General features: G+C 38.4%; 1 protein-coding gene across 1 annotated transcript in view; it reads left to right on the top strand.

Annotated features, from left to right (window-relative positions):
• ddb1 (damage-specific DNA binding protein 1) overlaps positions 1-21,700 on the top strand; it is an 80,721-nt gene that overhangs the window by 39,744 nt on the left and 19,277 nt on the right. The window contains exons 16-19 of the mRNA XM_073049295.1: positions 6,603-6,810; positions 8,798-8,893; positions 10,736-10,847; positions 12,846-12,969. Coding sequence (XP_072905396.1) covers positions 6,603-6,810; positions 8,798-8,893; positions 10,736-10,847; positions 12,846-12,969 — 540 coding nt within the window. The remainder of the gene's footprint in view (positions 1-6,602; positions 6,811-8,797; positions 8,894-10,735; positions 10,848-12,845; positions 12,970-21,700) is intronic.

Raw genomic sequence — 21,700 nt, 5'->3', positions numbered from 1 at the left:
TATTAACTTTGTTTCTTGGAATACTAATGGTTTAAATCATCCGATCAAATGGAAAAAAGTATTCAAAGTATTCCATAGAATGAATGCTAATGTTATTTTTGTACAAGAGACTCATGTAAGGAAGGTGGATAGTCAGCGGTTGTTTAGGTTTTGGAAGGGCCAACAGTATCACTCAAATTCGCAAGCCAAAGTGAGAGGTGTTTCTATAGACTCATCAACTGCTTTTATACATCATGAAACAATTTCAGATCCGCAAGGTAGATTTTTGCTTATTACTGGTTTACTTTTTAATCAAAAAGTTGTTTTAGTTAATGTTTATGCTCCAAATACTGACTGTCCTGAATTTTTTAAATGCTTATTTACATCCTTTCCTAATCTGAATCAATATAGATTGATAATGGGCGGGGATTTTAATTGTTGTCTAAACCCTTTGATGGATAGATTCAAGCCCACTCAAACTTTTCCGAACAAATCGGCTTCTCTTATTAATTCTTTTATGATTGATTCAGCTATTTGTGAAATTTGGTGTTTTCTACACCCTAATGACAAAGAGTTCTCATACTTTTCCCATGTGCATCATAATTACTCAAGAATTGATTACTTTTTCATTGATCAGCATTTACTTATTGATGTTATGGATTGCAAATATGACTCTATTGCTATATCTGATCATGCACCTTTGAAGTTATCTATTAAGGTGACGGATTCATATATTAGTACTAAAGGTTGGAGGTTTAATCCTGTTTTACTGCAGGACTCTGACTTTGTTAACTTTATTAAACAGCAAATTGATTTGTTTTTCTCAATAAATTCTACAGCAGAGATCTCTAGTGGAATTTTGTGGGATACTTTTAAGGCATATATTCGTGGACAGATTATTTCATATTCTGCCGGAGTTAGGAAACGAACTAATTCTAAAATATTAACATTAGTTGATAAAATTAAGGCAATTGACAAGATCTACTCATTGACCCCTAGTAAAGAACTTTATAAAGAAAGGGTGGAACTTCAAATGGAGCATAGTTTATTATTAACCTCCTCGATTGAAAGTCAGTTAATTAAATCGAAAGCTCAATTCTATACATATGGAGATAAGTCTGGTAAACTACTAGCTAACCAATTGAAAATTGTTTCGGATAAGCGACAAATTACTAAGATTCGCAAACAAGATGGTACTTTGACGATTGATCATAAAGAGATAAATAAAGCCTTCCAAGATTTTTATAATTCTTTATATCAATCAGAATGTACTAAGGACTCTTCTATAATGAATGAATTCTTAAGGAAATTGAATATTCCAAAAGTAACTGTTGAGGATAGTGTATTTTTGGACACACCTATTACGGAGTCTGAAATAGAAAAGGCTATTTTCTCAATTAACTCGGGTAAAGCTTCGGGTCCAGATGGTTTTTCTGCAGAATTTTTTAAATCCTTTTCTTCTATACTTTCTCCTTGGCTTTGTAAAATTTTTAAAGATGCATTAAGTATAGGTAAACTACCACAATCTTTTTATGAAGCTTCTATTTCCTTAATTCTTAAAAAAGATAAAGACCCCACTGAATGTGCATCCTATCGGCCTATATCTTTGCTGAATACGGATTTTAAGATTTTTAGTAAAATTTTGGCTATTAGATTAGAAAATATATTGCCTCGGATTATTTCTGAGGATCAGACTGGATTTATTAAAAATCGCTATTCATCTTTTAACATTAGAAAATTAATTAATATTGTTTATACCTCTTCATCTAAAATCCCAGAATGTGTTATTTCTTTAGATGCCGAAAAAGCATTTGATAGAGTCGAATGGTCATATTTATTTAATACTTTGCAACATTTTAATTTTAGTTCAAAATTTATATCATGGATTAAACTAATATATCAGAAACCTTTAGCTTCGGTCTTCACCAATAATCAAAGATCCCCTTTTTTTCAGTTATTTCGGGGCACAAGGCAAGGTTGTCCTTTAAGCCCTTTATTATTTGACATTGCTTTAGAACCCTTGGCTATAGCTATTCGTGAATCACCCAATATTTTAGGTATTACCCGTGGGGAGACGATGTATAAGGTATCATTATATGCGGATGATTTGTTATTATATATATCTGACCCTGAAAGATCTATTCCTGCTATTTCTTCTTTGCTTGCTCAATTTAGTAATTTTTCTGGATATAAATTGAATTTTAATAAGAGTGAACTTTTTCCATTAAATATGCATACTTCAATTTATAATCAGGTACCATATAGAATTGTTACAGACTATTTTACTTATTTAGGTATTAAAATTACTAAAAAACATAAAGATTTATTTAAAACTAATTTTTTGCCTTTAATAGTTCAAATTAAGCAACTTGCTAATAGGTGGTCCCCACTATCTTTGTCTTTGGTAGGTAGAATTAATGCCATTAAGATGATGATACTATCTAAATTTCTATATCTATTTCAAGCATTACCAATTTTTATTCCTAAATTTTTTTTGATATAGTTGACTCTAAAATATCTTCGTATTTGTGGCAGAACAAAAATCCTAGGCTAGGTAAAAAATATTTACAGAAGCCTAAGAAGGAGGGTGACTTGGCTCTACCAAATTTAAGATTTTACTATTGGGCAGTTAATATACGGTATTTGATATTTTGGACACAAGAATCGACTACAGTTGCTGGCCCACAATGGGTAAATTTGGAATGTAAATCTGTGCAAGATTTCTCATTGATCTCAATCTTAGGATCTTCACTTCCTTTTTCGTTATTCAAAACGAATAAACAGATAACTAATCCTATAGTCAAGTATACATTACGAATCTGGTTTCAATTTCGTAAATTTTTTGGTTTGAATAAGTTTATGCTGTCAAGTCCTATAATATCTAACTACTTTTTCCGACCATCATCTATAGATCAAGCTTTTCTTTTATGGAAAACAAAAGGTATAACATGTTTTCGTGATCTGTTTTTGGATGATAACATTATGTCCTTTGAACAGTTATCTAATAAATATAATTTATCTAAAACCCATTTTTTTAGATATTTACAAGTGAGAAATTTTTAATATAATGAACTAAAGTCTTTTTCGAAAGAATGTCCATTGGACATTACAGAAAGAATTTTAGCTCTTAATCCTTGTCAAAAGGGCTTAGTAGCTATCATTTATAATATGATTATGAATGTACAACCAGATATATCAGAAAAAATTAAGAAGGAATGGCAGGAAGAATTGCATTGCCCTATATCTACTGAGCAATGGGAAAAAATTTTATCATTGGTAAACTCATCCTCTATCTGTGCTAAACATGCTCTAATACAATTTAAGGTTGTACATAGAGCTCACATGTCTAAAGATAAACTTGCTCGATTTTATTCTTATGTTAATCCAACCTGTGATAGATGTCATTCTGATATTGCTTCGTTGACCCATATGTTTTGGTCTTGTCCTTGTTTACAAAACTATTGGAAAGATATTTTTAATATTATTTCAAGAGTCTTAAATATTAATCTCCAACCACATTCTTTTACCGCAATTTTTGGTCTACCAATGATAGATAAGAAGCGTTTATCCGCTTCATCCCAACGAATGATTGCATTTGTTACACTAATGGCTAGAAGATCTATTTTACTGAATTGGAAAGAAATTAACCCTCCAACTGTATTTCAGTGGTTTTCTCAAACTATTTCCTGTTTGAGTTTAGAAAAAATTAGGTGTGGTTTTTGATTCTTCAGTTAAATTTGAGGAAACTTGGAGACCATTTATTCAACATTTTCATATGAATTAAATGTTCTGATCCTGAACCTTATTGTTACTATCCTGAATTGTGTGGATGGAGGTTGGGAGTCATTGGCACTACTGTATGTATTTAACATTATGCAATTGCCCATGTTGGTTAGTTTTTCTTTTAGTTTTTTTTTGGGGGGGGTTTCTTTTCTTTTTTTTCTTAATTCCTTTACATTATACTATGAGTTTGGGAGACTTTATGTATTGATTAATACATATTTGATTGTTAATTAATCTATTATGTACTCTCAAATGTTTTGTACTTATATTTTTATAATGTTTTTCTTAAAAATTAATAAAAAGATTTGAAAAGAAAAAGAAAGTTCTCCTGCGCAAGAACCAACAGCTGCCCGTTGTTTAAGTTTTTCTAGTCTGTAACTACACAAACGCGCACTTTTACGGCGAGATTCAACACCAAACATGTCGCTTGTTTTCAGTAGATGTGTCCTGCGCATGCCCAGTAGGAGGAGATTCGCTGAAATCTCCATTTCAACGTGGATAGAGATAGTTTCAAAAATGGATAGAGATATTTTCAAAAACGCATAGTGTGGATGCCTATCGTTTTTACGTGAAACCAGCATTTTCAAAATTACCCGGTCTAGTGTGGATGTAGCCTAAGATCATTATTGCAATAGTGTAAGTTAATGACTAGAGTTCTGAGGTTCCTTTACTTCCATCTCCAGTGGGATTAACTGTAGGATCTACTAAGAGCCATTAAACTTAGTATAAAGCCATCTGTAGTTGTCTAAGTATGGTATTGACCAAATTAGACTAGAAGATCCTACTTTTTGACTTGGAGCTGAGGTAACATTAAAGTTGCTAAGTTTGTTTCTGCCTGCAGTTTGTGAAGAATTGTGTAGGTTTGAAATTTCTATTCACTTTCCTTTGACCTGTTGTGATCTCTGGAGACATGATCAAGCTGCTGTGATCTCACTGTGATCGAATAACAGCATTTGCTCCCTTTTTATTGAATTGACTTTATTTCTTACATCCTTCACATACATGAGGAGTAAAAATCTTTTATGTTACATCTCCATCTAAATGTGCAATATGCAATTTATAGTAATTTGTAATGAATAGTATGTACAACAGGAAGTCAGTATAGCATAGAAATACAATTGTATTTGCGTGAATTAATCAGTCTGATGGCTTGGTGGAAGAAGCTGTCTGAGCCTGTTGGTTCTGGCTTTAATGCTGTGGTACCGTTTCCCTGATGGTAGCAGCTGAAACAGTTTGTAGTTGGGGTGACTCAGGTCCCCAATGATCCTTTGGGCCCTTTTTATGCACCATTCTCTGTAAATGTCCTGAATAGTAGGAAGTTCACATCTACAGATGTGCTGAGCTGTCCACACCACTCTCTGCAGAGTCCTGTGACTGAGAGAAGTATAGTTCCCATACTAGGCAGTGATGCAGCTAGTCAGGATGCTCTCAATTGTGCTCCTGTAGAAAGTCTTTAGGATTTGGAGACTCACACCAAACTTTTTCAACAGTTTGAGGTGAAAGAGGCACTGTTGTGCTTCTTTCACCACACAACTGGTATGTACAGACCGCATGAAATCCTAATGATGTGTATGCTGAGGAACTTAAAGCTGTTCACCCTCTCAACCCCAGATCTATTGATGTCAATAGGGGTTAGCCTGTCTCCATTCCTCCTGTAGTCCACAACCAGCTCTTTTGTTTTTGTGACATTGAGGGAGAGGTTGTTTTCTTGACACCACTGTGTCAGGGTGATGACTTCTCTGTAAGCTGCCTCATTATTTTATGAGATTAGGCCAATCAATGTTGTATCATCAGCAAATTTAATTAGCAGATTGGAACTGTGGTTGTGACACAGTCAGGGGTATACAGAGAGTAAAGGAGGAGACTTAGGACACGGCCCTGAGGGTCTCCTGCGTTGAGGATCAGAGGGGCAGAGGTGAGGGAGCCCACTCTTACCACCTGCCAGTGAGCTGACAGGAAGTCCAGGATCCAGTTGCACAAGGCAGGGTGAAGGCCAAAGTTTCTGAGCTGCTTGTCAAGTCTGGAGGAAATCATGGTGTTGAATGCTGAACTGTAGTCCAAGAACAGTATTCTCAATAAGCATCCTTCTTCTCCAGGTGTGTAAGACAGTGTGTAGAACTGTGGCTATTACGTCATCTGTCAATCAGTTGTGTCAGTAAGTGAATTGTAGGGGATCCAGCATGTAGTTATTGTCCAGCCTCTCAAAGCATTTGCTTATTATTGAGGTGAGTGCAACAAGACGCCAGTTGTTCAGTCATGTTACCTCATTGTTTTTAGGTACAGGAACAATAGTGGATGTTTTGAAGCAGGAGGGACTATATACTGTCAGAGGGAGAGATTAAAAATGTTTGTAAACACACCTGCCAGTTGTGCCGTGTACATCCAGTGTACCCGCCCTGGGATGCCATCTGGTCCGGTAGCCTTGTGACTGTCCACTCATTGGAAATACCTGTGTTCTTCAGCCTCCGAGATGACCAAGTTGCAGGTCACTTCGGGGGCTCTCCTCGGGTTCAGTGTTGGCGACATCGAACTAAGTAAAAAAAGATTTAGCTCATCTGGGGGAGAAGCCGCAATGTTGTCAGCACCACTGCACTTAGTTTTGAAGTCTGCGATGGTGTGCAGACTCTGCCATAAGCTGCGTGTGTTGTTGGTGGAAGAGTTGTCTGGATCTTGTCTTGTATTGTCATTTATACAAGAATAATGGTAATTTAAGTAAAGTGTCAAGTACATTTGAAAGTGCACATATCAGAAAAAAGCTATGATTTTAACAGCAGATAAACAAACAGAGCACTCATTACTAATGTTAGTAAGCTAATATTTTTGCATTGTTTATTTTTTAGGCTTGCTGAGTGACCGTAAGAAAGTCACACTGGGGACCCAGCCAACAGTGCTGCGAACGTTCAGATCTTTGTCTACTACAAATGTCTTTGCCTGTTCAGATCGTCCTACAGTCATTTATAGCAGCAATCATAAGCTGGTTTTCTCAAACGTTAACCTTAAGGAAGTAAACTACATGTGTCCTCTTAACTCCGAAGGATATCCTGACAGGTTAGTGATGCATAAAGTACTTAAAGTACATTATTCTGACAGGTTAGTAATGCATAAAGAGATATTTTAAAACTTTCCTGGATTCCATTTCTTAAAAATTGATTTACAGGATATAAATATTGCAGGTCAGCCAACACATTAGTGTTCTCTTAATTCCATGCCAAAAGTGGCAAATTACAATTACTTTGTATCCCTGCAGTGGATATAGTTAAGGTGATTGAATGCTGTTAGGAAAAGAGCTTCTGGACTTTGATCAAAAAGTACACCAGTAGTGGAGGGAATGCTGGTGTTTTGTCCTGAATTCTATCAAGCTTCTTATTGCACAACTTAAAAGCAAATATTCAACTTTAAAATGTTTTAGAATGTTGTCTGATTAGGAACAGCATTATATAAATGCAAGTTTCTTTCACTAGCTTTTTGTCATGTTCCACTACCACAGTCTTGACTGTGCCACTTTGTGGATACTTAACTACCGATAGAAAGCACCTTGTAGAATGCAGTCATCACTTCACGATCTTGAGCGTTATTACACATTTTAAGAATCATCTTAATACCTGTCCCTCCATTATATTCTGAACAAGTGCAGGTTTTTTTATTTAGAAAATAATGACAGTTTTGTGCTACAGAGTATTTGGAAAGTTAAATCCAAAAGTCAGGAAATTTAAATCATTGTCTTTAAAAAGAGAGTTTCTGAAAGAAATTAAATCTGTTCCTGTAGATGCAGACTTACAGCTCAAGTTGGATACCTTAGGTGCAGGTTTTTAACTTTCAAGTCCATTCAGTATTTGCTGATTTTCATTGCTGTGCAGATTCGTCAGTTTTGAACTAAGAAGATGAAGTAGTGTCAATCAGTACTTCTCAGGTCGCTATTCCCAGAACTGAGTTCATAATTACATTCATTTGACTTTGATGGTTAAGCTAATTTGTTTGAATGCCTGACCTGAGACTCTTGAAGCAGATACTTGCACTAATCAATCTGTGATCATTTGATACTTTAGTTTTCTGTGGCCCTTTATTATAATTGGTTAAGTTTATAAATGATAACAAAATCCAAGAACTTTTTGGAGATTTCTCTGACAAGCCACTACCTAACCTGGTCAGTGGGGAGAAAAAAAAAGGTGACCCATTTGTTCTTATGCCTGGGATTACCTGAGCTTGATGATGTTTGTACTTTTATTTTTTTTTTGACATTTGAACAGTTTCTTTCAGATTATTTATCTGCAACAGTGAGTCAGCGAAAGTTGAAATGGCCGTGCAATCCTACTATCAAATGAATTTGTGTAAACTGAGTTTAAAATGCTTGTGTTTTTCTGGCAATTCCTCATGATTACCAGATTTGTTGCCTTGCCTTCCTTTCTCAAGGAACTATACCTAATTTTCTTTCATTAATATCGGTTCTTTCCACTTTATTGTATGTCTGTTATTTCATCTTTTGAATCAACCTTGCAAAACTTACTTTAGTATTATTGAATGGCGCATTGCAAAAGCAGGCCTTTCGTCCATTGTGTTCTTTTTAATTTATCTAATTAAATTAATTAATCTCTTTTCCATAAGAACACAAAATAGGAAAAAGAGTAGGCCACTCACCTCAACCCTGCCCCTCCATTCAGCATGATAATTGCTGATTGTGCTGGCCTCAACTCCTCTTCTGTTCCAGTTCTTCATAACCTCAATGTCTTCCTGAATACTTAAACAACTTTTATTTGCATAAACCATTATTCAGTTTTCATCTGAATTTTACAATTGAATCTGCTTCCACATGCTCTCAAGGATTACATCTACAGTACATATAGTATTTCATACTCTGAGAATAATTCTTACATGAAGTTTCATGTTTCAAAAATTCAGGAAAATAATTTTGGAAAAACCTTTGTTAAAGCTGTTTATGAATGATAAATCATCTTTTTTCTGGCTGCCTGCCCTCTGATTGTTGTTTTAACTGCTGGTTTTTTTTTAAACCTTATTTTATCTTGTTCCTGTCTCACAGTTTAGCCTTGGCCAACAACAGCACTTTAACTATAGGAACCATTGATGAGATTCAGAAACTACACATCCGGACAGTGCCACTTAATGAGTCTCCAAAGTAAGTGCTCCTTACCAACTGTATGTCATATCAAGTAGTAAAAATTGTTTCAAGGTGTGCCTGTGTGAGTAGTATTGTTTCAATGCACGAAGCTTTTTTATTAATGCAAACAAGCTGTTCATTCCATACCTGGTATGTCCTGCCTTTAGATTCGTAATATTTGCTAAGTTAACAGTTTAAAATTAATCAGCACTTCTGCTTCAGTAATTATCTTCATGTACTTCTATTTGGCCTCAGGAGATGAAAAAGACTTGTTATTCCTACCAATGGCTTGTCCTCTATGCTAGATTAGCTTGTTAATATATCCGCAATCAATATTTTAAAGAAATATTAATTTGCTGTTTGATAGGCAAGTGCATCATATACAATTGTACCAGATAAAATTTCTAGTAATTTATTTCTATATCATAGACCTTTCAATAAACTTTATGAGAGAGAGTATTTCTAGAAATAAAACACATTTGATTGTAACTAAGAATGTTGATCACAGCTAACACAAAGGGAACTCAGTGGTCTATAAAACGTCAACTATACTTGCTTATCTAAAAAGATTAATTTTTTGGGCTCTCTCCTTGATTTTCAGTCCAATGCATAGTCAAGTGCTGGGACTTGTGCGTAAATCATGAAGCTCCTTTGAATCTTAAAGTCAACAGCTGATTTTTTTAAAAATCAAGGCCTCTAAGGATCCTGAACTAAATTGGTTAAACCTATACCTGTCATTTAATTATTGTTAATGCATGTGATAAACATATTTAACCTTATCTTTTCACAATTGGATTGGGGAGTTTTATGATACCTGTGGTGGCTGTATTGAAATTTCAGTGTCAATCTATATTCTGTTATCCCTTTGACTAAAAAGGGAACTCTATACCTTGGGCACAGTGAGCATAATGGGAAAAGTAACAGAAGCTAATTAATGTAGGATCAACAGAAAAAAAAACAATGAAAATGGCACAAGATTATTCAATCTTTTGTTCAGTGAACAGCATTACCAATGGAATGTTGTTGGTAAATGAAGTACCTAATTCAAAGCTCAAAGTAAATTGTATTATTGAAGTACACCATATACAATCCTGAGATTCATTTTCCTGCAGGTATACTTAGCAAATCTATAGAATAGTAACTATAACAGGATCAATGAAAGATCAACTAGAGTGTAGTAGTCAATAAGCTGCAAATGTAAATGTAAGTAAACAACAATGGATGACAAGAACATGAGATTATACGATGAAGAGTCCTTAAAGTGAGATCGTTGGTTGTGGGAACATCTCAATGGATGGGCAAGTAAGTGTAGTTATTCCCTGTGTTCAAGACCCTGATGGCTATGGGGTAGTAACTGTTCTTGAGCCTGGTGGTGTGAGTCTTGAGGCTCTTGTACTTTCTACCTGATGGCAGCAATGAGAAAAGAGCATGGCATGGGTGGTGAGAATCTCTGATGATGGATGGTGCTCTCCTACGACAGCGTTTCATGAGTATAAGCTTCATAATTCGGAGGGCATTACCTGTAATGTATGGGACTGAATCCACTCCCTTTTGTAGGATTTCTGTTCAAAGGCATTGGTGTTTCTATACCAGGGCATAATGCAACCAGTCAGTACATTCTCCACCACATATCTATGGATGTTTGTCAAAGTTTTAGATTTCATTTTCCACAGACTTAGAGGCAAAGAGTCTAGACCTGAAATGTCAACTTTATATCCAGAGATGTCTGACCTGCTGAGCTATTCTGACAAATTGTTATTTTTTTGTTTTATTAAGTGCATCAAGGTCAGTTTGACAATTAAAGTGAAATTTAAACATTTGGGTTAATTTAGATTTCATTAGGTGCTTTTTCTTTTGCAGGAGAATCTGTTACCAGGAGGCATCACAGTGTTTTGGTCTGGTCAGTAGTAGAGTAGAAGTATTAGATCCCAGTGGAGGCACCTCTGTCCTGAGACCAAGTGCCAGCACTCAGGTAAAAAAAAGTGATTATTTTATTCTTGGTCTAATCTAATCTGGGGAAATATCTCAAAATGCAACACAGAGAAAAAAGGAGCAGGCATCAAGCCTTTGTGAGAAGGCTTGGAAATGTGAATAGGAGCTTAGACACAGACTTTAAATTTGTAAATATCAAATGGACATAGAGGGCTAATGTGTTTGGAGAGGAGTTTCCAAGAAAATGGAGCCAAGGTAGCTGGAAGTGTTCTGTGACTGAGTATACGCCTTTAGACATTCACTGTGGTTTCATATCTGAAAAAGGATAAACAGATCTTGTCTGTGAAGAGTAAATTTAAAAGAATGATTTGTGCAATGAAGGCATTGTTCTAGAACACATTAAATAAGATGGCAATACCAACTTTATGCTCATTTGACTTACAAAGGAAAAAAGGCAATCTTATTGGGCAATAAATGATCTGGAGAAGGATTGACACTAGCTGCTGAGAGCAGAATGTCCAGAACACTGGATGTGGTTTCAGGATAGACTATCAAAGCCTTACTGGGGTGAATGAATCTTGCAATTATAGAATGGTTACAGCACACAAGGAGGTCAACCAGAATATCATGTCCGTACTGCTTTCTACCAGAACAGCTCACTAATTCCACCCCTTGCTTCTCCGTAATCTAGCAAACTTCTCCTTGCCATATATTTATTCAATTCCAACTTGAAGGTTGCAGTGGTATCTGCCTCCACCACACCCGCACACAGTAGATTCCAGGTTGCAGCCACGTGGTGTGTGTAGAAAACCCCCCAACTTTTTAAGTCTTAATTCCTATGCTTTATGCATGTAACCACTGTTCCTCAGCCCCTCAACCATGAAGTATTTCCCCGCTTTAAATCTCACCTACTATGCATCGGATCATTTATATCCTGTTGATATTTATCACTGTCCTCTTTGCAATTCTGAGTACAAATTTCTCTATGAAGGGGGGGGATTGTAAATCTTTGTAATTCTCTTGCTTAGTTGTTGAAGCATGTGCTTAATAGGTTCTTCAATTTAAAAAAAAACACTTGATTAGGGCACTTGGTGTCAGGCTATGAAGTTATCTTGGCATGAACAATGGTACAACAGGATTGAAGTGCTGGAAGGTCTGCTTCTGGCTCTTGTGTATAATCAATAGACCCGAAGATGTAAGTGAACATGAAGAACGAAGTTGTCGAGATAGAGTCGTGATAGGATTTTTCTTAAGTCTAATTGATTTTAAACTGTTTGAAAAAGAGTGAATGTTCAGGGAGTGAATGACGTTTTGAAGCTGAGGGCAATGAATGAGGAGGTGTGGCTTTGTTCGGGAAAGGATATTGGCAGCCAAGTTTTGGATGATTTGTGGTTTTGTGGAAATGATCAGGACACTGAAGTATTGCAGTCAGGGGATGCATAATTAGCATGCTTAAAAGTAAACCCATCAATCAATAATTAGCTGAACCAGTTTGGTTCAGGCTCTGTTCTATTGGGGAAATGGTGCTAACCATGTTGAATCTGGTAGAGAAATTTTGCAAGGACTTCTTTGCATTGGGCTGCAGATGAAGCATGAAAGTGGGCAGTGGATTGCAGTGTTAGTGCTCTGGAGTAGTCGTGGAGAGGTGAATCATTATGGTCACTGCTAAAAAGACTTCTTGGTGCATTTGACCTAAGTGGTCGTAGGGTTTTGAGTAGATTCAGCTGGGCTGATGGGAATCGTAGCAGAAATTATTTCTTAATGCTGCTATGTTCAGGACAACCATTATGTGGAGGAATGGGATAGGATTGAAAGGAAGAGAAAGATTGCATAGATATGAATAAACTGATGCCAGGAAAGTTGATCTGAGTATCTAGGAAGTGTGTGATCTAGGGCGGTAACAAATAGCATTATACAATATTATTGATTTAGGATGCATTAATATATTAAAAATTGAAAATGCCCTTACCTGAAGAAGTTGTGTATTGCAGTGTGACACTCATTGTTTACTTCAGTGTTCTTTGTTTTCCCTTTTAAGGCTCTTTCCACCAGTGTCAGCTCCAGTAAACTTTTCCCAAGTAGTACCTCGCAGCATGAAAGTTCATTTGGGGATGAAGTGGAAGTGCACAGTTTACTAATCATAGATCAGCACACATTTGAAGGTAAAAGTTATATCTCCCTTGGAATCTGCTCTTTGTCTGGTATTTCTCTGGTTTCAGCAATCCTCTGAATAATTCCATTTCAACCACCTACAAGTTATGCATTGCTCTTTTATCTTTCCAAAGTTGCTTACAAATAACAAGTAATTTAGAGCCTTGTTCTGTATTATGTATTTGCTATATTATGATTTTTTTTTCCAGAAAACTAATTGTTTTTAACAATTTGTGTTATATTGTGCTGCATTCTGGTTAATATAAAGCAGCTTTCAGGATAAAGTAAAGGTATCCACAGTTTGATTTTATGGATGCTAACAATAAATAGGATGTAAAGTATGGGAAATCTAATATTCTCTGTTTGTCACTGCAGAGTTTAGCAACAAAGTAAACTTGATTTATACCCAGATGAGGTACCTGTCGTCGTCTGAACCCTTAGTGCCTAGGTGGCACATGGGGCCTCAGGGTACCTGACTAAGTACTAAGAACCTTTGCTGATCAACTGGCTGGAATGTTCACTGAGATCTTTAACTTCTCACTTTGGCAGTCTAATGTACCCACCTGCTTCAAGCAGGCTTCAGTTTATACCAGTGTCTAAGAAGAATGTGGTAACCTGCCTCAATGGCTTTCATCCAGTAGCACTTACATTCACAGTGATGGAAGTGTTTTGATAGGTTCCTGATAGGTTCGTTTCTGCCTGACGTGGGTTCTCTCCAGTTTGCCTACCAGAGCAACAGGTCCACAGTCTAGGTGCAAAAAAGTATGTGAACCTCTGGCATACTGCCTTCTACAAAAGCAGAGTCAGTAGTTCCAGTCATTGAGATGAGATTGGAGATGCGGGTTGTAGAGGTGCCCTGCCCTATAAAAAAGGTGCAGAAAGGTTACTGACACAGCCTGCTCTGCTGAAGAAAGATTTGTTTATGTGCACCATGACTCAATCAAAACCACTTTCAGAGAATCTTAGAAGGATTGTAGAGATACATGAAGCTGGCAAAGGCTACAAAAGCGTTTCTAAAGATCTAAATGTTCATCAGTCCACAGTAATAGAAATTGTGTACAAATGGAGGAAATTCAGTACCGCTTCCTGCTCTCCCTAGCAGTGGACATCCTACCAAGAGCACAATGTGCAATGCTGGAGGAGGTGAAAAAGAACTCAAGGGTAACAGCAAAAGACCTGCAGAAATCTCTAGAACTTGCTGAAGTCTCTGTTCATGTGTCCACTATAAGAAAAAGGCTGACCAAGAATGGTGTTCATGGAAGGACACCACAGAGGAAACCTACTCTCCACAAAAAACATTGCTGCACGTCTCAAGTTTGCAAAAGCCCATCTGGAAATTCTAAACTGCTTCTGGGACAATGTTCTGTGGACAGATGAATCAGAATCAGGTTTATTATCACCGGCATGTGTCGTGAAATTTGTTAACTTAGCAGCAGCAGTTCAATGCAATACATAATATAAAAGAAAAGTACCAAAAATAAAATAATAAATAAATAAATTGCAGTGTATGTATATTGAATAGATTTAAAATTGTGCAAAAAACAAATAATACTTAAAAAAAAAAAAAAGTGAGGTAGCGTTCAAGGGTTCAATGTCCACTTAGGAATCGGGTAGCAGAGGGGAAGAAGCTGTTCCTGAATCGCTGAGCATGTGCCTTCAGGCTTCTGTACCTTCTACCTGATGGTAACAGTGAGAAAAGGGCATGCCCTGGGTGCTGGAGGTCTTTAATAATGGACGCTGCCTTTCTGAGACACCACTCCCTGAAGTTGTCCTGGATACTTTGTAGGCTAGTACCCAAGATGGAGCTGACTAGATTTACAACCCTCTGCAGCTTCTTTCGGTCCTGTGCAGTGCCGCCTCCCTCCCACTCCCCATACCAGACAGTGATGCAACCTGTCAGAATGCTCTCTACATTACATCTATAGAAGTTTTTGAGTGTATTTGTTGACATACCAAATTTCTTCAAACTCCTAATGAAGTATAGTCACTGTCTTGCCTTCTTTATATCAACATCAATATGTTGGGACCAGGTTCGGTCCTCAGAGATCTTGACACCCAGGAGCTTGAAACTGCTCACTCTCTCCATGTCTGATCCCTCTATGAGAATTGGTATGTGTTCCTTCATCTTACCATTCTGGAAGTCCACAGTCAGCTTTTTCGTCTTACTGATGTTGAGTGCCAGGTTGTTGCTGCAACCCCATTCCACTTGTTAGCATACCTTGCTCCTGTACACCCTCCCGTCACCATCTGAGATTCTACCAACAATGGTTGTATTATCACCAAATTTATAGATGGTATTTGAACTATGCCTAGCCACACAGTCATGGGTACAGAGAGAGTAGAGCAGTGGACTAAGCACACACCCCTGAGGTGCACCAGTGTTGATCGTCAGTGTGGAGGAGATATTATCACCAATCTGTTCAGATTGTTGTCTTCTGGTTAGGAAGTCGAGGATCCAATTGCAGAGGGAGGTACAGAAGCCCAGGTTCTGTAACTTCTCAGTCAGGATTGTGGGAATGATGGAATTAAATGCTAAGCCATAGTTGATGAACAGCATCCTGACATAAGTGCTTGTGTTGTCCAGGTGGTCTAAAGCCATGTTAAGAGCCATTGAGATTGCACCTGCCGTTGACCTATTGTGGCAATAGGCAAATTGCAGTAGGTCCATGCCCTTGCTGGAGCAGGTGTTCAGTCTCGTCATGACCAACCTCTCAAAGCATTTCATCACTGTAGATGTGAGTGCCACCGGGCAATAGTCGTTAAGGCAGCTCACATTAATCTTTTTAGGCACTGGTATAATTGTTGCCATTTTGAAGCAAGTAGGATCTTCCACATGTAGCAGTGAGAGGTTGAAAATGTCCTTGAGTACTCCTGCCAGTTGGTTGGACAGGTTTTCAGAGCCCTATCAGGTACTCCATCAGGACCTTTCACCTTGCAAGGGTTCACTCTCTTTAAAGACAGCCTAACATTGGTCTCTGAGACAGAGATCACAGGGTCATCAGGTGCAACAGGGATCTTCACAGCTGTAGTTATATTCTCCCTTTCAAAGTGGGCATGGAAGGCATTGAGTTCATCTGGTAGTGAGGTATTGCTGCCATTCATGCTGTTGGGTTTCATTTTGTAGGAAGTAATGTTTTGCAAACCGTTCCAGAGATGAGTCAAAAGTTGAACATTTTGGCAGAAATGCACGCCACAATATTTGGAGGAAATGGGGCACTGTACAGAAATACCAAAACCTCATCCCAACTGTGAAGCATGGTGAAAGGAGCATCATGACTTGGGGCTGCTTTGCTGCCTCAGGACCTGGTCAGCTTGCAATCATTGAGGAAACAATGAATTCAAAATTCTATAAATACATTTTACAGGATAATGTAAGGGTAGCTGTCACCTGAAGCTTAATATAAGTTGGATATTGCAATGAGATAATGATCTGAAACCTTGAGTATCTGTGGATGTGAACTTCTCTCCATTTAGGACATTTACAGCAACAGATGCTGGAAGATCATTGGGTAAACCAGTCACCCCAACCTTAAATTGTTTCAGCTGCTGCTGTCTGGCAAATGGTATCAACAGGTTACAGGACAGCTTCTTCCTACAACTACAAGCCATTAGACATAACTTTATATGTCTGTACATTGCGACAGAATACTAATGCAAAGATATTTACTCCCTCGTGTTGTGGGATGGATGTAAGATTTAAATTCAATAAATCAACAACAGAACGGTTTAAGAAGAAGAAAATTTGTGTTTTGGAATAGTCAAGTCAGAGTCCAGACCTTAACCCAATTGAGATGCTGTGGTATGACTTGAAGAGGGCTCTGTTCATGCAATGTATCCCAGAAATATTGATCAACTGAAACCGTTTTGTATGGAGGAATGGTGTATAATTCTTCCTTGCCTTTGTGCAAGTCTGATCAGCAGCTACAGGAAACATTTGGTGGAGGTTATTGCTGCTAAAGGAGGTTCTACCAGTAATTAAATTAAAGGGTTCACATACTTTTTCCAGCCTGGACTGTGAATGATTAAACAATGTGTTGAATAAAGACATGAAAAGTACAATTATTTGTGTGTTATTAGTTTTGGCAGATTGTATTTGTCCATTATTGTGACTTAGATGAAGATCAGACCACATTTTGTGAGAAATTAATGCAGAAGACCATTAATTACAAAGGGTTCACAAGCTTTTTCTTGCAACTATACATCAGGATGCTCTTTATCGACTATAACTCAACATTCAATAACATCATCCCCTCAAAACTAATCAATAAGCTTCAAGACTGTGGGCTCAATACCTCATTATGCAATTTATGCTCAATTTCCTCACTTTGAGACCCGAGTCAGTTCGGATTGGCAAAAACATCCCCACGGTCTCCATCAGCACAGGTACACCACAAGGCTGTGTGCTTAGCTCCTGCTCTACTCACTTTATACTTATGACTGTGGTTAAGCACAGCTCCAAGACTATATTCAAGTTTGCTGAAGACACCACTGTCGATGGCTGAATTAAAGTTAGTGATGAGTCAGCACATAGGATGGAGACTGAAAATCTGGCTGAGTGGTGCCATAACAACAGTCTCTTACTCAATGTCAGCAAGACCAAGGAGATGATTATTGACTTCAGGAGAGGAAACCAGAGGTCCATGAGCCAGTTCTCAGAGGCGGAGAGGGTCAACAGCTTTAATTTCCTTGGTGTTATTATTTCAGAGGACCTGTCCTGGTCTGAGCACGCAAGGTCAATTACGAAGAAAGCATGGCAGTGCCTCTACTTCCTTAGGAGTTTGCGAAGGTTTGGCATAACATCTCAAACTTTGATAAACTTCTGTAGATGTGTACTGGAGAGTATTGACTGGCTGCATCATAGCCTGGTATGGAAACACCAATGTCCGTGAACGGAAAGTCCCACTGTCACGCAGGTGAGAAACTGCTAGAAAATTCAGCAGTCTAATGAACAAGGAGGCAATTAAAAGAGAGAGAGGACTCTGACTTGGTTTTGATAACACTTTTAATTGTGACCTTGAGAGAGAGAGAGAGAGAGTACGGCGCCAGCTGAGGCACGAGCTGGGAAGTCACCATGGTAACAGCTCAGTGGTTGAGTTAACGGACGGCTGGAATTTCGAATGGATTATAAAAAGTTGAGGCTTTTGGTCTGATAACGGCAGAGGAGACACGACACGGAAAATTGTGGAAGCTACCCGAGAAACCACTGGTGGAGTTTAAGACCACCACGAGGGTGGAGGCCATGGACCGATTAATTTCGACCCGTGATTACCAGTGCGGGTAAGAGCTTGCCTGTGGGGGTCTGCTGGTGGTGAACCCGTGCCGTGGGTTAGTAGACCGTTCCCTAGCAGGGGCTCTGTCCATCTGTGTCTGTGTGGGGTTCACACGAAGTGACTCTAAAGACTTCGGAAGCAAGAACAACTAAAGCTGCCAATGTAAACATCAACTCAATTATCTCCCTCTCCCTCTCCCTCTCCCTCTCCCTCTCCCTCTCCCTCTCCCTCTCCCTCTCCCTCTCCCTCTCCCTCTCCCTCTCCCTCTCCCTCTCCCTCTCCCTCTCCCTCTCCCTCTCCCTCTCCCTCTCCCTCTCCCTCTCCCTCTCCCTCTCCCTCTCCCTCTCCCTCTCCCTCTCCCTCTCCCTCTCCCTCTCCCTCTCCCTCTCCCTCTCCCTCTCCCTCCCCCTCCCCCTCCCCCTCCCCCTCTCCCTCCCCCTCCCCCTCCCCCTCTCCCTCCCCCTCTCCCTCTCCCTCCCCCTCCCCCTCTCCCTCTCCCTCCCCCTCTCCCCCCTCCCCCCCCCTCCCCCCTCTCCCGCCTCTCCCCCTCTAACTTGACGCACCACAAAGTCAACTGATCTGCTTAAACTTAACCTGACACTGTAAGACTAATCTCTACCTCCCAGACTATTATCTTTGTATCCACACACACATTTACAGAGATATATAAAATAGTTTATAACCTGTATCGTATTATCTGGTTTTAATGATATTAATTTGTAGTAGTAATAAATATAGTCTTAATTTATAGTAAACCAGACTCCAGGTGTGTTTCATTTCTGCTGGTCCTTTTCAACTTGTCACAGGATTCATGACACCACATAAAGTAATGGATACAGCCCAGTCCATCACAGGTAAAGCCCTCCCCACCATTAAGCACATCTCCACGAAATGTTGTCGCAGGAAAGCAGCGTTCATCATCAGGTCACCACCAGGTTCAGGAAGTTATTAGCTCCTCAAATATCAGCTCTTGAACCAAAGGGGATAATTTCACTCAACTTCACTTTATCATCGAAATGTTACCACAACTTACGGACTCAATATCAAAGACTCTTTATCTCCTTGATATTTATTTATTATGATTATTAGTATTTCTTCCTTTTTGTATTTTCACAGTTTGTGTCTTTTACACACTAGTTGAATGCTCAAGTTGTGTAGCCTTTCATTGATTCTATTATGGTTATTATTCTGTTATGGATTTATTGAAGAAACCCGCAAGGAAATAAATCTCAGGGTTGTATATGGTAATATATCGTCTTCAATAATAAATTTACTTGAATTTCACATTATTTCATAATTCTTTTCAAATGTTTTCACTGTAATATATCAAAATCAGTATTACAGGACCTAAACTGAGAAAGTGGAACCTCTCCCAAAATTATTTTGGTGTAAGTGTAAGTCAAGTTGCTACATGCAGTTAATTTAGGTATATAAATTACTTCCTTTGCATATTTGATACTTGGATATAAGACATTTATCTACAGTCTCCAGTATTGTGCTCAGAATTCATTTAGGTAATTTCAAATTTTTGGTGCTTGGAGGCCAGAAAAATGTTTTCCTTTTAATTTGGTTTTTGCTGAAATTACAGTGCTTATAAAAAGTATTCGCCCCTCTTGCAAGTTTTTGTGTTGCATTGTTTTACAACATTGAATCACAGTGGATTTCATTTGGCTTTCTTGACACTGATCAACAGAAAATACTTTTTCATGTTGACATGAAAACACATTTCTACAAATTGGCTGAAATGTATTTCAATTATTAAACACAAAATAATTGATTGCATAATTACTCACCCCCTTCAAGTCAGTATTTACTTGATGCACCTTTGGCAGCAATTACATTCTTGAGTCTCTGTGGATAGGTCTCTATCAGCTTTGCCTATCTGGACACTGCAATTTTTCCCCGTTCTTTATAAAACTGCTCAAGATCTGTCAGATTGCATGGAGAGTGAACAGCCCTTTTCAAGTCCAGCAACAAATTCTTATCCCAAGTCTCAGTTCTCTTGTAGACTGCATCTGGTTTTCCTCCAGGACTTTCCTGTATTTTGCTGCATTCATTTTACCCTCAACCTTCACAAGACTTCCAGGGCCTGCTGCAGTGAAGCATCCCCATAGCATGATGCAGCCACCGCCATGCTTCACAGTAGAGATGCTGTGTGTTGTTTGGCTTACACCAAACATAGCATATAGTCTGATGGCCAAAAAGCTCAATTTTGGTTTCATCAGGCCATAGAACCTTCTTCCAGCTGATTTCAGAGTCTCCTACATACCTTCTAGCAAACTCTAGCTGAGATTTCATGTGTGTGTTTTTTTTCCAACAGTGGCTTTCCCTTTGTCACTCTCCCATAAAGCTGTGACTGCTGAAGCACCCGCCAACAGCAGTTGCATGTGCAGTCTCCCATCTCAGCCTCTTGAAGTTTGTAACTCCTCCAGAGTTGTCATTGGTCTGTAGGTGGCCTCCATCCCTAGTGCCCTTCTTGCTGGGGCACTCTGTTTCTGAGGATGGCCTGCTTTAGGCAGATTTACAGCAGTGCCATTTTCTTTCCATTTCTTGATGATTGATTTAACTGTACAAAGGATATTCAGTGACTTGAAAATTTTTTAGTATCCATCTCCTGACTTGTGGTTTTCAATAACCTTTTTGCAGAGTTGCTTGGAGTGTTCTTTTGTCTTCATGTTGTAATTTTTGTCAGGATACCAACTCACCAGCAGTTGGACCAATCCTGACTTTTAATAGCGGTTGACAATCCATCTTAAAGGTGCATTACCACCATCAACCGGACAGAATTGCTGTAGAGAGTTGGGAAATAAAACCCTTACTCGTTCTTTATCAAATGAAATTACCCCAAGAAGCCCTATAGATTGAAAGTAATGAAAGCCAATATTGTGAATTAAGTTAAAGTCACTTTGACTTGGTAAACTATCAACCTCCAAAGATGGTAGTGCAGCCTGCATTTGTCTTCTTTCAACCTTACTACATCACTTTGTAAAAAGAATATGTTCAACTGTTAAATAAAGATGACAAAACCAATGCACCCCAGAGTAATGTTTACCAACAAGATAGAAGGAACAATTAAACATAGTATACCCAATTCTAAGTCAAGTCAATACCTTCCCTTGTTTTACTCCTTTCTCCCCCCAATCCAACAGTTCTAATGTATTCTGTAAAGATATCTCCCCTTATGCCCATTATCCCACAAGTCTTGCCATAATCCCGATTCTTAAGCCCACCAACCCCAGCAGTTTGACTTTCCACATATAGGTGTATTTTTACAACATTCATTTGAAACGCCTTGACTGCACACAAGTGATCTCCATTTAACTATGTGACTGCTAAAATCAATTGCCTGCACCAGTGATGATTTGGTGTGTTATATTAAAGGGGTGAATACTGATGCAATCAATTATTTTGTGTTTTATATTTGTAATTAGATCATTTTGTAGAGATCTGCTCTCACTGACAGGAAACACAC

The sequence above is a fragment of the Hemitrygon akajei genome, chromosome 6, assembly GCF_048418815.1.
Source record: "Hemitrygon akajei chromosome 6, sHemAka1.3, whole genome shotgun sequence".
NCBI classification, from domain to species: domain Eukaryota; kingdom Metazoa; phylum Chordata; class Chondrichthyes; order Myliobatiformes; family Dasyatidae; genus Hemitrygon; species Hemitrygon akajei.
The sequence above is the reverse complement of the archived record's forward strand: the minus strand, read 5'-3'. Positions and strand labels throughout refer to the sequence as shown.